This window comes from Vulpes vulpes, chromosome 12 (genome assembly GCF_048418805.1).
Source record: "Vulpes vulpes isolate BD-2025 chromosome 12, VulVul3, whole genome shotgun sequence".
NCBI classification, from domain to species: domain Eukaryota; kingdom Metazoa; phylum Chordata; class Mammalia; order Carnivora; family Canidae; genus Vulpes; species Vulpes vulpes.
This window is the reverse complement of record NC_132791.1, coordinates 153,969,482-153,987,196: the sequence shown is the minus strand read 5'-3', so window position 1 is coordinate 153,987,196 and position 17,715 is coordinate 153,969,482. Positions and strand designations below refer to the sequence as shown.

Below are 17,715 nucleotides of genomic sequence, written 5' to 3'. Positions count from 1 at the left end.
TTTGACCCCCGAGGAAGAGTCCCCTCTGCTGGCCTCATTCACAGCTCTCATCACACTGAGTAGTAATCATGCCCTTCCGGTTCTTCACACTTGCCTGTGAACTCACTGAGAGCAAAGTTTCAGAATCATGGCTTTAGAAGCAACCTTAAAAGACCACTGGTCAATTCGTCAAACCCTTCTACTGTGCTCCATACAGGCAAATAGCCTCAGCTTGGTACCCTCTCAGTATGGGGAGCTCACTGCCTTATGAGACAACTCAAATTTCCTTGGCCTGTGGCCATCTTGATGATTTACCTTGTGTTGAGCTTAAATCTATTTTCCTGTAGCTTTTGCCCTTTTGCTCCTAGTTCTTGCCCGTGCAGCCACACAAATAAGCCTAATTCCTCTTCCTCAAGACAACCCTCTGGAGAGAGCTGAATCTAGTTCCACTGATCTCTTTTATTTTTTTTTTTTCCACTGATCTCTCTTAAAGAGAGATCTTTCCTCTGTTGTTCAGGTGAACATCCCCCATCCCCTCAAACATTCCCAAAGCATGTGGTTTTGAATTTCTTCACCCTCTCCCAACTCCTGCCAACCATGATTCTTACACCTGATAGTTGGACTATCTTATATACTTCATATAAGTGAAATCATGCATGTTTGTCCTTCTGTGATTATTTCACTTACAATAATGTCCTAAGGTTCACCTATGTTGTTGCATATGGCAGGATTTCCTTCTCTTTTAAGGCTAAATAGTGTTGAGTGAATGTCTTATTTTCTTATTTCCTTTTTAAAATGTAGACTACAGAACTTTGTGCCAGGCTCTAGGTTTCTCTCAGCTACACAAAGAGAGTGAGATTATCCCCTCCTTTACTTTATTGATTATAATTTCCTCCTGGTTTTTCACCTGGTTTCATTGTCTTCCTGAGCTGGAAGTTGTCCAAAACCCTACAGCCTTTTCTCTTGCTCTCCTAAGCTGTGCCCATTCCCTATTATGCTTGTACATGGTATTTTCTCCCCAGGGAAGGATGTTACAGCTTTCCCAACTGAGCTTCATTTTGCCATGCTTGGTCTGTCTTTTCTTCCAAACCTTTTGAGGGCTTTTTGAATCCTGATTCTTTATCTGAATGATCCTTGGCTTTTCCTAGTTACTTCTTACGGGTAGATGTGATGAGCCTGGCTGCTAAGTCCATATCCAAGGCATTGACAAAGGCATTGACTGAGACAGGGTGGAGGCCAGTGCTCTGTGATGAGCCACCAGAGCTTGCTGTAGAACCATGGTATCCAATATCTGGCACCAGATGTGCAGACTAGGAATCATCTGGGTTATCTGTTTAAATAAAGATTGCTGATTACACAGAAATACAGAATTAGAACTGATATAGGTGGGACATGGGAACCTGTATTTTTAATAAGCACTCCAGACAATCTCACTGTGTAGCCATGATACGGGTCCAAAGCTGACATCTAAGGAGTCTAGCCTGATGGGATGGGGTGGAGCCATGGTGGATCACTGTTTGGTTCTATAAATACAGTTGACCTTTGAACAACATGGATTTGAACTGTGTAGACCCACTTATACATGATTTTTTTCAATAAATACAGTACTGTAAATGTATTTTCCTTATGATTTCCATAAGTTTCTTTTCTCTAGCTTACTTTAAGAATATAGCATATAATACATATAAAACACAAAATATGTTTTAATCAACCATTTATGTTAACTGTAGGCATCCCATCAAGAGTAGCTACATTTTGGGGGAGTCAAAAGTTATATTTGGATTTTCTTTTTTTTTTTTAAGATCTCATTTATTTATTCTTGAAAGACACACACACATAGGCAGAGACACAGACAGAGGGAAAGGCAGGCTCCATGCAGGGAGCCTGATGTGGGACTCGATCCTGGGACTCCAGGATCACACCCTAGGCCGAAGACAGGCGCTAAACCACTGAGCCACCCAGGATCCCCTATACTTCAATTTTCAACTGGGTGGAGGGTCCACGCCCCCTAACTCCTGTGTTTTTCAAACTTCAGCTGTGTAGTCAGTCCACTCATACCCCACACCCATCTGGGCAAGTGCACACAATTGCTCCAGACATTTCTCTGCTCTCTCTCTCCTCTTCCTCTTCTGCTCTTTACTTGCTGAAAGCAAGAAGTCTCTGGTTCTGTGTCTTGGCTTCTGATACCAGTTTCAAGTCCTGGATTTGGGCACTACGTAAGACCTTCTCTACCCCCTCCCCCCTCCCCTTTTACTCTCTAGCCCCCTCCCCAGCCTTCTGGTATTGCTTTCCCATGGGCCTTCTGTAGACAGCCCTGATTTGGCCTCCCCTACAGCTTCTGGTGAGTGACTTCACTTCTCACCCTCGTATATTGAAACAGGCAACTCTAGGGATACACCTTAGCTTTTGTTTAGTATGTTGTCCCAAACCTGCTAGCTTCTCAAGGACAAGACCTTATTCAGATTTACATCATATTCCTATTTAATTCACAGTGTCTACACTGCCTAACACACATCGTGATGGGGATGATACACAGTCATTGTTTACAAAATTTTTCTCTCTGATAGCAGAATTCTCTAGTCTGATGTGATAACTGCAATTAATGGAAATGCCACAGGCTTCTAAGTGAAAAAGACTTGAATTTGAATCTCAACTCCACCATCTCTTACCTATATGATCTTAGGCAAAGATAATTCACCTCTATGAACTGAGAACATCTCAATTAAAAATAAGGAGTGTGGGCTAGGTGTCCAAGGATGCTTGAAGTTCTCACATCCTATGATTCTTAAATCACAGACCTTCCCTTGCTGGCTGAAACCCTACCTTGGTGTCCTTGGAAGGCAAATCTTTGCAGTTGAACAGTGCTGCTCAAATTGAACTGGAATCCCCCCCACCCTCACTCCACTCTCCCCACACATGGCAGGCTGTGCAGACCCTGTGTGAGCATAAGGGCTCTGTGGGTGCTCTCCAGCACCACCTCCTCCCACCCTGTAATCAGCCTAACCTGTCACTGGAAGCAGGCAGCCCTCCACTGCCATTCTCCTTGTAATCACTCTGGCTTCTGCCTGTGAATTCCTTTTCCCCACTCTTGTTTATCACTGGTGAAGCATTTTTTAATCAAAACAATTAAATATGCTCAATCTTCCTCAATTAGTAATGCATTAACAATTAAAAGTACTCAAATAGAAGTGGCAGGAGAAGCCCTGTGCTTGATGCTGAGTGCTGGTGCTCATACCTCACAGCATCCCCTTCCAGGCGCTTCCAGCCCTGGAGTGATTCAGAAGAGTGCACAGAGGCATGGGGTTGGAGTTGTGTGTGGCTCAGGGGAGTCTAGAGAGGGACAGAGCCAGCCCCTGTCTCTGCAAATAGGAAACAAGCCCAGTGTGACCACCAGCCTTTTCTCAGCTCATACAGGGTGCCTGTGACTAGGATTTGTTTAGTTTTGCTTTTGAAAAATACAACATTTGTACCCGGTTCAAGTATACAACATGAAGATCTGATATACATATACAAAGGGAAATGATTACTGCAGTGCAGCTAATTAACGTATCTTCTCACATAGTTTCCTTTGCCTGTGTTTATGTGATGAGAGCACCTGGAACCTCTCTCTTTACAAATTTTCAGTGTTCTATACAATATGATGAACTGTCGCCATCAGGCAACACATTAGACGTCCATACTTATTCATCCTACGTAAGTGCAACTTTGTTCCCTTTGACCAGCATCTCCCTTCTTCCCCCACCTCTGCACCCCTGGCAACCACCTTTCTACTCTTTGCTTCCATATATTTATTTGTTTTTTTTAGAGTCTACCTATAAATGAGATCATGTCATTTTTTTCGTTTAGTGTCTGGCTTACTTCATGTAGTATGACATCCTCCAGGTTCATCCATGAACCTGGTTGTGGCACATTATATTATATAGATATAGCTGTAGATACAGAGATAGAGATATAATAGTCACACACACACACACACACACACACACACACACACACCATGATTTCTTCATCCATTTATTTAAGTGACTGGAATTTGAATTCAGGATTCCTGACTCCTGAGATTCTTTCTGTCAGAAGCCCATACCACAGGACTCATGGTGTATATGTATTCGCTCATTTTTTTCATTAATCAATTACTTATTCTCAAAATAGTTAGGGAGCATTTCCTTCACAGCAGACACTGTCTGCCATGTTGACAAGAGAGCAGTGAATAAGGCACAAATATTTGACCTCACAGAGTTTGTAGTTTGATGGGGATGCAGGCAAATAAACTTGCTTCCTCAATACTCCCTTGAAAAGATTAGATCTAATCCTTAGCTCAATTGAATAACTGACCTAAATTATTTTTTCCTTGTGGTTGCCATAACAATGCAGGGATTGGTAATAATTATTGTATAGTTGTAGTTAAAAGTAATGATAGTTCAAAAATGCAAACTCCAGTTCAGAACCTTCAGAAAACCTGAGCCACAGATAAAGCTGGACTCTGGTCAGGACCTTGCCCTAGTCGATTTTTCTAGCCTTACTTGCCAGCCCAACAAAGGGCTGGAAACCCAGCTTTGTTTGTGTACAGAGTGAGGGATTGGGATAAAATGATTTTACAGCTTTGAGGATGATGCTCCTCATCTACAAGATTCAGGTTCCTCCGTGGGTCCCCAGATGTAGACAAATATAGAGATAGCTAATGTGGGACTCAGTTATCATGGGGCCTGAAGTCAGGTTGACTCGCCATGGAGATCTATCCATCTTCTAACAGCACTCTGACCTCTCCAAGGTACTGAGAGGTCCTGAGCAAAAAAAAAAAAAATTGTGCAAATATGATCATTCATGCCTGACTGAAACACATTGGTAGCTCTAAAAAAAGAAGGAAGCATTCTGATCCAAATCTGCTTCATGGATAACATGATATTTGAACTGGAGCTTGAGTAGACTTTGGAACGATGAGGGAGGGAGGAAGAGGCATTGTGTGCAAAATGGGAGAGTGAAAATGGTGCCAATCATGGGCCAGTTACTGCAAGAGGCACAGGGCTATATGGATGGACGAAGCAGAATTTCTGCCCCAAGGAGGCTCCATGAAGAATGTGCAAAGGAAAGGGAACTGGCACTTTTGAGCAACTAGCATGTGCAGTACACATTCTCCTCATTTCAAGAATTGTTTGGGCGTGAGTCACACAGAAGAGAACACTGAGCTTGGGTTAAAGGACTGGGCTCTCAACCTAGATCTCTTAGACTCCAAAACTGAAGTTACAACTGCTGTGGATGGTTGTTGTTCTCTACGCACTGTCTTGAAGCACCTCAGCATTTTGTGTCTCTCCATCGCCTTGTTGCAGGTATTACCAGCAGAGATATCGAGAAGTGCTTTGGAATTTCTGTGGGCATTGAATATGACTATGCAAACTGGATGAAAATTGGAGGAAGTTTAGAAGGAAAAGGTTGTGAAAATATTGGAGGTGGCGATCCTAGTAAGTATTGAGTAATGAATCTCCCAAAAAGAAGCTAGACCTTTCCTTGGATACACACTCAGGGCATGAACATGATTTTCCCCCTCAACTGACTTCATTACAGTCAATGGTCACACTGAGTAGCTGCTAAATATCCCAAACCAATCACCTGTTGTGGCTCTATTTCGAATTCATCATGGGCTGAGATCACCTTAGAGATGTGTGGTTTTTGGAAAGTACGCTCTCCTAGGTTTTGAGCACTTGACAAAGATGAAAGAACGAACTGGGATGAAAGGAATATATAGACTGAACCTGGGTAGTTGACTGTTGAGATGAAGGTCCCTCATGTTATAGTCCAGAGGGAAGAAACAAGTCCTCTGAGAGGGACAAATATAGTCACCAAGGTCAAAGAACAATTATTAGAGAAAGACTGTACACAGATATTTTGTGGCATTTCCTGAACAAGTCAGTGTGTCTTCGTGCATGCATTCATTCATCAAATGTATTGTACATACATCAAATGTATGTACTTTTTTTCAGGTGGGAGACACAGAGGACACAGGGATGATGAAACAGATTACAGTATAGTGCATGTGGTAGATATGAAACAGGTTCAAGTTACACCGATTGTGTTAGGCTATTCATGCCTCAGGGCCTTAAGCCAAATCGTTTCTCCTCTGTGATGCTCTTCCCTCCTCTCTCCATTTATCTATAAAAATTCATTCACTTTTCTACACCTTTCACCTAGACCACCCTCCTCCCTCCTCCACTGTAGTTTGTATGTGTTTCCTCATGCCCCTTCTGAGCCCCATCTGTCACAGGACGTCTGATATTTAATTGAATCTCATTGGTAGGCAGCAGACACTGAGGAAACATGTGACATATGAAGGAATAAATGTATGCATGAATGACTCCTCCTCCATTCTTTCATCTTCTCCTTCTGCCATGCTGGGCTGGGCTGGGCTGTCCTCCAGTGTCTGCTCTAATGGGTCCATTTCTAGGGTTTTGTCCTGCTCCTCTGCTTTGTTCTGCTAGTTAACTGAGCAAGGTAGAAGAATAGGAGACAGCTCTAAGGGGAGCAGTGGAGCCTACCGACCAGTCCTTTGGCTTTTTGGAAAATGAACTAATGCACTTATCTTCTTGATGGCAGAAGGCCACAGGCTGACCACAGCTGTGGAAGACGTCATTTCTCTGGTGCGAGGTGGCAGTTCTGGCTGGGGTGCTGGCTTGACTGAAAAGAGGAGCACCATTACATACCGTTCCTGGGGGAGGTCATTAAAGTATAATCCTGTTGTTATTGATTTTGAGGTAAGTCTTTTCGCACTTGAAGAAACTCTACGTCCATGAGGAATGAAAGTGAAGCAGACCAGATCATTTCATATTTCTTATTATGAGCCCATCAAAGAACAAGATTAAATGTAACGGCACACTGATCTCCTGGCCTACCCCATGCCTGACTATTGGGAGTGCGTGACTTTAAACCCAGGCCACCGGACCACTGGGGGCAGAAGCTTTATATCTGGGCAGAGCCCAGTTTTACACTAGTAGTCCCAGAATTTCTTCAGAATTAGGCCACATTAAAATATAGGAACTTGCATCCACACAGAAAAGACTTTAAAGTTACATTTGTTCAAGTAGGGGTTGGCAAGCTTTTTCTGTAAAGGAATGGATAGTAAATATTTTAGGCTTTGTGACATACATACAGTCTCTGTCATACAAATTCTTCCCCTCCTTTTTATACAAACTTTGACAAACATAATAACCATTCTTAGCACAAAAGACGTTCGAGAACAAGCCATGGTCCCAAGCTGTATTTGCTGCCTCTGCTCTAAAGGGTTCCATCCCCTCATCATAATGAACCTCTTGTCTAGATGAGTCTTGCCATGGAAAAGATTAGGGACCTGAGGCTTCAAGTCACCAGTGGGCCATTTTTTTTAAAGATTTTATTTTTTATTCATGAGAGACACAGAGAGAGGCAGACACATAGGCAGAGGGAGAAGCAGGCTCCATGCAGGGAGCCTAATGCAGGACTCAATCTCAGGACCCCAGGATCACGACCTAGCCCAAGGCAGACGCTCAACCACTGAGCCACCCAGACGCCCCACCAATGAGCCATTTACAGTCACATAGCTTATATGTAACCGCCTGGATCTCAGACCTTGGGACTTCACAACCAGTTCCCACTGCTTTTGCTTCTCTGGGGAAATCTGGCAGGTATCTGGAGACACTTTTAGTTGTCACAGCTATAAGAAGGTGCTACTGGCATCTACTGAGGAGAGACCAAGGAGGCTGCTAAACATCCCGCAACACACAGGACAGCCCCCACAACAAAGAACTATCTGATCCCACATGTCAATAGTGCTAAAGTTGAGAAACTCTGCCTAACCTCACACAGGCAATAAAATAATAATCAAAGTGCAGAGGAGATGGATTGTCTACCAGTCATCAAACTATTTCTATACATAGGCAAGGGTAGTCCATTAAGAATAGAGTTGTATTTGGGGCTTTTAAGTAACATATTATTGTTTTCTTGCCCATTTGTTCTGGACTCTTGCCATTTTCTACATATATTTTAAATCCCAGGTATGGATACATTCGTTTTCTTAAAAGATATACCAACAGTTGAAACAAAAGTCTATTATCTCACCCTGCTCTCTATGAAGAAAGAGGTCAGGTGGATTAACCCTGATCTCATTTCTTCTCCAATAAGTAAGGGACCATTTTCACGCACCTGTAATTCACATAGGGTCTGAAAATTGCTATCATCAAGCTATTAGTCTTTTAGGCAAAAAGTGTAAAATTGATATCAGGAGCAATATATAAACTTTTGTGGACAAGAGGTGAACTTTGTGTTTGCCTTGAGCAAAGCTTCCAAGGGTAAGTTCGATATAAATGATTTGGAGAAGACCAAATACTGTCTTTAGGGAAAGAGAGCCTAGGTTTGGGGTGAAAAAGATCATTTGAATCATTGGCTTGCTACCTTTTCAGTGTATAACCTTGGACAAGTTACTTTATTTCCTGAGCCCTAGTTTCCTGGTCTATAACAAGGGGATAATAAAATGCTACATCACGGGTTTAGGGAAAGAGTAGAGGGTACTTAGTGAACATCAGTTGAAGAAACACGTTGATGGGAGCTAAGTGAGAATACCATAGCTGGTAAATGGCAGAGCCCAACTTGAGCTCTGTTCAACAGACTCTAATATACACGATCTCTTTACAATACATGCTGCCTCCTGAGAAGTTCAGATTTGATGCATGAATGGGGCTGGTAGGTTATAGAGCAGGAAGGTGACACAGCTAGAGCTGTATTTTAAAAGAAGGATGCCAATAAGTAACGTTTTGATGCCAAAAAAAGAGTAAAACTAATTTATTCTGATTTTAAATGCAGAATGAATGAATGAATGAATGAATGAATAAATAAATAAATAATTCCTCAAATTTAAAAAAAAAAAAAAAAGAAGGATGCTTAAAGACATATGAAGGGTGACTTGAAGGGCTGGGGAGAGAGACAGGCCGACAGACAATGGACAAGGAGGCCAGTCAGGGGGCTTTTGGGAACCTGATGCTCAGCGTGGAGACAATGTCTTACTCATTTGCATATCCCCATAGCTTAGCACTTATTTAAATAGCAGCACTTATTTATGGCAGTTACTTAGACTGAGTGAATACAGGAATCGTGTTAATGTATGATGTTGTGCTATGTTATATATTATTCTGAGTTATGTTATATTGTGCCGCTAACATCATACCACTTGCTTTCTCTGAATCTGTAAAATGGGAACAAAACCATGGCCAGTATCTTTTCAAGCTCTAGGAGTCTTTTTCTCCACCCCAACCTCCTTTTAGCTTCTACCTGCCCTTCCCAAGGAATGCTCCCTTTCCTCTTCCTGTGGATTCTGGGAGTGAGGAGTGAGAGGCAGGGCACTGAGTGCTGAGCTCTGCTGGGAGGTCATGGGGAAGTTGCCCAATGGTCCTGACCTTCCCTGGAATTGAGTCATCTTTAACCAGAGTCACAGGGCAGCCCATTCTGCACTGACCGCCTAACAATGGAGCCAAATTTCCTGAACTTCCAGTAAGTGGTCGTCTGCCTTTGGCTGGCAGCCCATCCAGTCCTGAAATGACCAGGCTGGTGACCTCAGCTGCAACCAATGAGCACAAGCCAAGGTCTGTTTGTCACGGGTCTTTCTGTACACATTACCAGGAATCCACTCAAGGCTACTGCAAGTGCCCTCTATTGACTTTTGGTTCTGAAGTGAGATGGCTGCAGTGTGGCTCAGTCCTATCTCTGAATTGCCCTGCAAGCTTGGCAAATCACTCCCATCTCAGCGCCTCAGGTTACTGTCCCATAAAATGAGAGATCTTCAAAGGAGCTTTCATTTTATGATTCTACGTTAAAATATATAGCCTTAAAAGCATGCTGAAGACAACCATATGTACATGCAATTTGAAAAATTTCAGCTTTTTCCCCCATCATCACATCTAACTAATAAAAATGGTGCTTTACTTTATACTGTTCTTCCCTTTTGCAATGGTATCTCTCATTCATTACTTCTTTAGATCCTCATAAGAATTCTAGGAAGTAGGTTATTATTTCCATTTTATAGAAAATGAGGCTCAGGTTTAAAGATGGACAGGAAAGAGTTCTAGGCCACATAACTAGGATGTGAGCAGCATTTATTGAACTTTCACTCTGTGATAGAGCTTTCCCATCTATCAGCTTTCATCCTCTCAGTAAACCTGGAAAGTGAGAGTTTTGTTCCCCTTTTAGAGATGAAGAAGGCAAGCTCCCTGTGTAATCTGACAGATCACACAGCTGGAACTAGTAGAGCTGAGATCCAATCGATGCCAGATTTTCTGGTTCCAGATTCAGTGCTCTCTACCACACCTACTACTTCCCAATCAGGGATCAATTCACCCTCAGGGAGCATTTGGCGATGTCAGGAGAAGTTCTGGTTTTCACAACCAGAAGTTATTGCCAGCATCTAGTGGGTAGAGGCCAGAGATACTTCTAAACATTCTATAACGCACGGAACTGCCCTCCCCTGCCAACAAAGAATTATCCAGCTGGAAATGCAGTCATGCTGAGCTTGGGAAACCTGCTGGGTTATAAGTCATTTCTGGAATGGGTGCCTCAAATGCAAATGACCCCTTTCCCCTAACCTCTCCACACTTTTACCGAAAAGAGAAGTGTTCAGTATTGCCAGCACATCACACATAATAAATACTTTACACTCTCCCTGCTTCCTAAATGTACTGGTGGGGGCAGATGAGTTGGCATAGACAGCTGCTGAGCTCTCTTTCTCTGGGATTAGGGGACTGCAGCTTTCAGAGATAAGCAGGCCCATGTACAGAATGGCTCCTGCACTTAATAGTTTGAGCCTGATCAAGTTACTCAAACACTCGGAGTCTCCGGAGTTTAGTACCTGCTCCGAGGAGTGGCTGTGAGGATTCAACGCAGTGGGATAGAACTGAGTGTCTAGTTCCATGCCTGGCATGTAGCAGACCCTCCAGAGGCTTGATGGCCAGTTCTCGGGCTCTGGGAAGCTGGAGACCCAGGGAGGGGCTCTCTGTTCTTTCTGCACCCACAGATGCAGCCCATCCATGAGGTGCTACGACATACAACCCTGGGGTCCCTGGAGACCAAACGCCAGAACCTGCACCGGGCCTTGGACCAGTACCTGATGGAATTCAATGCCTGCCGCTGTGGGCCCTGCTTCAACAATGGGAAGCCCATCCTTGAGGGCACCAGCTGCAAGTGTCAGTGCCCGCTGGGTCGCAAGGGCCTTGCCTGTGAGCAAATGGAGCAAAAGGGTAAGACCCATGCATCCTTTTCTTTGTTTTTGTTTTTTTTAAGATTCTATTTTTATTTATTCATGAGAGAGAGAGAGAGAGAGACAGAGACAGAGAGAGAAGCAGGCTCCCTGTGGGGAACCTGATTCAGGACTCAATTCCAGGACCCCAGGATCATGACCTGAGCTGAAGGCAGACGCTTGACCACTAAGCCACCCAGGTGCCCCAGGTCCATACTTAGATTTGAGCCTGGCCCAGCTCAGAGGGGCCAGCACAGAAAGGATCTCTGGGGTTCCCAGCCTCTCCTTTCTGTGACCTCTTGCCCCCTGACCTAGGAACCTGTGTTCTGAGTTTTATGGCTGACTCCACCTCTCTGCTTTAATGGCGCTTATGCTTTCTCCCTGCTATCAAGACCCTCTTTCAGATGAGATCTGTGGGTTTTTTGTTTTGTTTTGTTTCATTTTGCCAAGGTGTAGATGGATATAGGATTCATTTCTGGAAGGATATATTAGTTTCCTAGAGTTTTCATAAGAAATCACCACAAGTTGGGTGGCTTAAAGAAACAGAAATTTATTGTCTGACACTTCTGGAAGTTAGAAATCCAAAATTCAGGTGTATTGGCCAGGTTGATTTCTTCTGGAGGCTCTGAAGGTAGACCTACCTTTCCTAGCTTCTGGTGGTAGTTGGTAATCCCTGGCATTCCTTGGCTGGTAGATGTGCCGTTCCAATCTCTGCCTGTCTCCACGTGGTGTTCTCATCCATACAACTCCGTTTTCTCTGCTTATGAGAAAGCTACTCATTGGGGCAGCCCAGGTAGCTCAGCGGTTTAGCACCGCCTTCGGCCCAGGGCCTGATCCTGGAGACCTGGGATCGAGTCCCACATCGGGCTCCCTGTATGGAGCCTGCTTCTCCCTCTGCCTGTGTCTCTGCCTCTCTCTATCTCTGTGTGTCTCTCATGAATAAATAAATAAAATCTTAAAAAAAAAAAAAAAAGAAAACTACTCTTTGGATTAGGACCCACCCTAATCCATCATGACCTCATTTTAATATGACTTATTCTAAAAACTCTATTTCCTAATATAGTCACCTTTAGAGGGGATGGTATTTAGACTTGAGCATATCTTTGGGGGCACACAATTCAACTCACTACAAGAGTTAAGTAGTTGCATTACAGTGCAAGGAATTATGAGCAAAATCCAAAAGGGCTGGGGCAAGTGAGGTTTAAATGTATCATGGCATAGCATGAACCGATTGCCACCGGGGAAGAAGGCTCTCAAACAAGGGTTAGAATTCCATATTCCTTAAAGATGAAGTCTGAGGACCTGGATGTGAGTTCCAACTACTTCTTCCCTAACTTCCTGTGAGATCCTCGCCAACCATATCTTTTTTCTGGGGCTCATCACTCTCATTTAAGTTTCCTCTGATGCTCAAGAATCTCTAGCCCAAAAATTTATCCCAAATCTCTAAGCTTCCAATTTTCCACACATGCAAAGCTGCTTATACTGTACATGGAATGATGGCAAGGACACAATGTATAAATCGTTCTCAACTGGCAAGTGCATTATAGACAATGTGAAGGAAAAAAGAAGGAAGTCTGGAGAGGTATATCTAAGGTATTACTCTGAGGTCCATAAAATGAACTTCTGATACCCATGGTAAGATGGGGTGGGAGCCTGGGTTTAAAATGAGTTTATGGTGGATTATAATTTCCTCATTGGAGGAGTAGATCTAAACAGGAAGCAGGGTAGCAGAGTTCTGGTGGCAGATAGGCCTCTGAATACCAAGGTTGCCAATTTTCATCTGAGAATCCCCTGAAAAATGGGGTTAGTATCAGTACCTTTCTCACAGTTTGTGTTGATGTTACACACTAGCCAACACATGTGTCAGGCTCTATTATGATACATAAGAGCAAGAGGATCTATCTTGGCTTGGTGCCTTGTCTTAATCCCTCCTTTGCTGGATGAAGGGAGTGCAAATTAAATCCTCCTACAGGAGGAATTCTGAGAGGAATGAGCCAAGAAGGTGAGTGAATCCAAGGGTCCTTATGAAGAAGGATGCAGAGAATAAAAAAACAAGTAGACTAATTACTGGGGCAGAGATTGGCATAGTCTTCTCATGTAAACTGAAAAAAAGCACTACCTGACAGGTGGTTAAAGAAACAATGAAACTTTTTGGGTCTGATACAGATCAGCTCTAGGGCCCAGGGATTTCTTTACTTTTCAAGCAGACTGTGGACTGGGTTTCAGCCCTCATTCGCCCCATTGGCCAGCCAGCTTTTCCAGAGGGACCAAAGGTCTGTGGACAGAAAGAATAACTAACCTTTATTCTGTGCCAGGTGCTATCCCAACACTTCATGTGCATGAACTCATCTCTTCCTCCAAGAATAAGTACTGTTACTAGCCCCAATTCGCAGGGGAGGAATTGGCACAGGAGGAAGGTGACATACCTTGCTCAAAGTCATCCAGCTGGGGAGTGTCAGAGCCAGAATTTGGACCCAGGGCAGTGGACCCATGCTAGGACACAAGCTCTAAACTGTTACATTCTAGTGATGTACATCCTGAGAGTCAGAGTCAGGAAATTTCAGAAATGAGGGCAGAGAGTCTGAGATGATTGCATTGACCATTATTTTGGGGGTGGGAAGAGAAGGTATGTCCTGGTTCATAGTCATTAGCCTAACCCTGCCTCAGTAATTACACTATGGCATGTGCCCGCAGTACCAGTGACTTGCTTGGATCCCTTGGATCCTTGTCCAAAATCACAGAGGTAGAGAGGAAGAAGGAGTGTGGGTTACCTAATTATGTCTCTTCAATGGTCCAATGTTGAGTTCAGTTGCAGCCATGCTGAGTCATCTGTACACACAATGGGCCCTGGGGAAGGGGGACATGATGCCAATGACCCGGGGGTGATGACAGGGCTCAGAGGATGGGTCTTCTTCCTCAGAGCCCATTTCTCCTGCTAGATTACATTCAGTCAATTGCAGGCAGCTCACAGGTATTCCATTAACCTTGTTACAAACACTGTGTGGACATCAGGTAGCCTTGGGGACTGAATGTTCAGCGTGACAAAGATTAATTCAGTAAGGAAATCTAAGACTGGGAAGTCAGCCACCATGGAGACCCACTGACATTGGTCCCTAAGGATTTTCCCTGCAAACCTTTGCCTATGGGGACCAAGTCACAGAGCCAGGGGAAAAAACAGAGACAGAGAATCCTGCTGCGGCTGTCCCACCAGGGAGTATAATTACAAAACTGGAAGGGACCTGAAGATAATCTAATCCAGTGATATTCACACTGGGATTTGTGAAAACTTGTGGTCTTAGGGGCTGCCCCAGGGGAGCAGGGCAAACCTGATAGACACTCCAGCTTCAAATAAAACAGCTTGACTTTCATCTGGCTGCCATATTAGGGCTTTTATAAGATTTCATTTAAGGGGGAAAAACCAGTAATGAAAAAAAAAATGATGGAAAAACCCCACCAGATTAGCCTAGCTGTTTCATTTACAGAAATGGAAACTCAGGCTGAGAGAGGGTCTGCCCCAAGGCACAGAGCCAGAGGAAGGCAGCAGCCCCAGGCCAAGGGACTGCATGAGCTGGATTTCCAGAGGTGACCCATGATCAGTGCCTGTGCTGTCATGCTCTGAGCAGAGACTCTGTCACCCACTGTGGCCCCACCTTAAGAGTCTGAGCGAATCTGACTTGCAAACCCTCACAAAAGCCCAGCAAGCCTCTCCACGGGGCTGTCAGGCTGGCCCTTGTCTGAATCCTTGGCTGGGCTATGCTCTCTGCTCTTCAGACCCTCCAGTGGCTCTGTGTCATTCCTCCAGAGAAGCATGCCTTCCTGCCTTACTCTGCTATCTATCTTCCATGGAAGCGCGCACTCCAATTTCATGAGATGGGCTCTCAGTGGCCTCTTCTCACTCCATCCAGAGTTTCAAATTAAGTGCAAGGTGGCGAGCACAGAGGTCTTGGTTGGCTACACCAGGCATTTCCCCAAGGAGAGATTGCAGACCACTCTAGGGTAGTGGGATGGGCCTCCTTCCTTATATAAAGTCTGAGCTGCTTCTTGTATGCTAACCTCCTCTCCCCCTGGGAAATAATCTGTGCAGGAGCCAAGGCCGATGGTCACTGGAGCTGCTGGAGCTCCTGGTCGGCTTGCAGAGCAGGCACCCAGGAGAGGAGGAGAGAGTGCAACAACCCCGCACCCCAGAATGGAGGTGCCTCGTGTCCAGGGTGGAAAGCGCAGACCCAGGCTTGCTGATGGCCTCTGGGCACAGATGCTGTGGATGTCACTGGATAACGACTTCTTTCAGCTGAGGGAAAATTGAATCAACATGGATTTCTTCTTTGTCCTGCCAACTGCCAGGCCCAGGACCAGCCGTCTACAACCAACTGCCCTATGACTCTAGTCAATCAACAACTGGGTGCTGGACGTTAACTAGGGGCTCAGTCCTGCTCACAGCACTTTGGAGCAACCCCCCCCCCCAAAAAAAATCCCAAACCAAGAGAGAGATCTCAATCCATGCCATAGAGGGATTTATAGGATGTTAGAGGTCTGAGGCCAGCAGATGTAGCTGAAACAATCGATGGCAAATAAAACAAAGTATGATGAGAATGATTTCAGTTCTTTGATTACAATATTTGCTCATTCAAAGAACCATTACTAGTTAGTAGAATAAGCAGACCCACTGAAATAATGAGGGAAAAATGAGGTCCGACGTGAGTGCCTTCAATTTTCCTTCCTCTGGATTCAACAGTATTTTCATTTATTCCCTCACTTAATCTCTCTCATTTACGTTCTTACCACAAATAACACAGTTCCCCCAGTTAGCTTCTCATGGTCCCCTATCCTTTTCCTTTGTTGCATTTTTCACAATTAATCATTCTATGTTGGCTGCCATAGGTCCTGTGACTCTTTATGACCTGCCTCCCCTGAGATAGTTATCAGGAGAGCTCAGTTGTGTTTGGTTCAGCACTGTCTCCCCAGAGTCCCGTGCTGAGCCTTGAATTGGGAGAGACCATCCAAGCATCTCTGAAGTGAGAGCTGAGCTCAAGAGTCAGTTCCAAAACGTCCATAGTAGTCAGCTCCCCAGACTGGAGCGTGGATGTGGAGAGGCCAAACAATGCTGATCCGTGCGCCTTCCCTGCCACCTGTGGGAGAGCCTGTCACACCAGTCTGCCTCAGTATCCCCACAATACTCCAGTCATATCTCGGACGGAGAATATGTTGTGTCATGCTGACTTTTCTGTTGAACCTCCAAGTTTCTCCTATAGGTTGGGAGCTCCTCGGTGGTGAAACCTGCATTTCCCGTAGGGACAAAAACATTTGTAGGTTGACATTTATTGGTGCTCCCTATCTTTCCAGAATCCTCCATCTTTTTAGGGTAATCCTCCATCTTTTTAGGGTAATAATAGGATACATATACATGAAACAATTAGAAGGCGTGTCAGGGATGCAGGGTATTAATGTCTAAGTTGATGCCCAAATAAGTGCCAAGGGAGGTCAGGTGGGAGAGAGATTCACCTTCCCTTGTGTGTATTTTATAAATGAAACAGGGCTTGACCTAGACCTTAAAGGATTATAAACTAGGCAAAGAGGGAAGAGGCCTTTAAGATAGAAATTTGGCATGCAAAACAAAATTTGAAGGTGAGAAGGAACCTTGCAGGGGGGGAGGTGCACATGTATTGGGAATGGAGAGTGGGGAAGAAGGTGAAAGTAAATATGTCATATAAAACAGCACAGTGCCTGTCACACATGGAATTATTAGCATCACCCTTATGATTACTATTGTTACTATCATTAATTAAAACATATAGTTTGGAAGTTTCATTTCTGAACTCATTAGATCTTCCATGTGAAAGAAGAAGACTCCTTTACTCCTTCTCATCCTGTCATTAATTTGTTTTTTTCTTTTTAAAGTCAGTTTACATTAGTAGTTAATTTCCACTCATTATTTACTAGGAAGTGGTAGTTACAGGCTAGCAACTGACTGAGGCCGGGTGGGCAATTTACAGAGGACATCCAAGCTGGGTCCGAAAACGGTAGTTCTCAAGCTCAGTTGCACAGTAGAATGAGCCGGGGAGTTTTAAAAACCTTGATGTCCAGAGGCTGCACCTCAGACCCATTAAATCCAAATGTCTGGGGATAAGAGCCAAACATCAGTAGTTTTAAAGCTGTTCTTCAATAAAACAAGAAAGAAGCAAGCAGCCAAGGCTGAGAACCCTTGTGTGTCGAGGAGTCATCATGTGTTCGTGGGAATAGGTATGTAACAAAGCAAAAAGGGCAGCCACGGTAGGGTTTATCTGTATCTCATCAAGCCTGACCAGGGACCTCTTCGGGTTTGCTTTATGAGTCCCATGTCACGGTGAAGGAAACTGAGGCTTGGCAAGGCTGAGCCTCATGGTCAGCCAGGGTTTGAATGCAGTGCAGCAGGCCAGTGCTCCCCACCTTTGCTCTGTGATGTCCATCAGTGCGGAGACTCACAGGATGGTGTGTGGGCTGCGGGGGAGAGG

General features: G+C 44.4%; 1 protein-coding gene across 1 annotated transcript in view; it reads left to right on the top strand.

The window, feature by feature from the left end:
- C8A (complement C8 alpha chain) overlaps positions 1–15,820 on the top strand; it is a 63,989-nt gene extending 48,169 nt beyond the window's left edge. The window contains exons 8-11 of the mRNA XM_026006897.2: positions 5,307–5,438; positions 6,568–6,725; positions 11,006–11,228; positions 15,312–15,820. Coding sequence (XP_025862682.2) covers positions 5,307–5,438; positions 6,568–6,725; positions 11,006–11,228; positions 15,312–15,463 — 665 coding nt within the window. The 3' untranslated portion in view covers positions 15,464–15,820. The remainder of the gene's footprint in view (positions 1–5,306; positions 5,439–6,567; positions 6,726–11,005; positions 11,229–15,311) is intronic.
- The last annotated feature ends 1,895 nt before the right edge of the window (positions 15,821–17,715 follow it).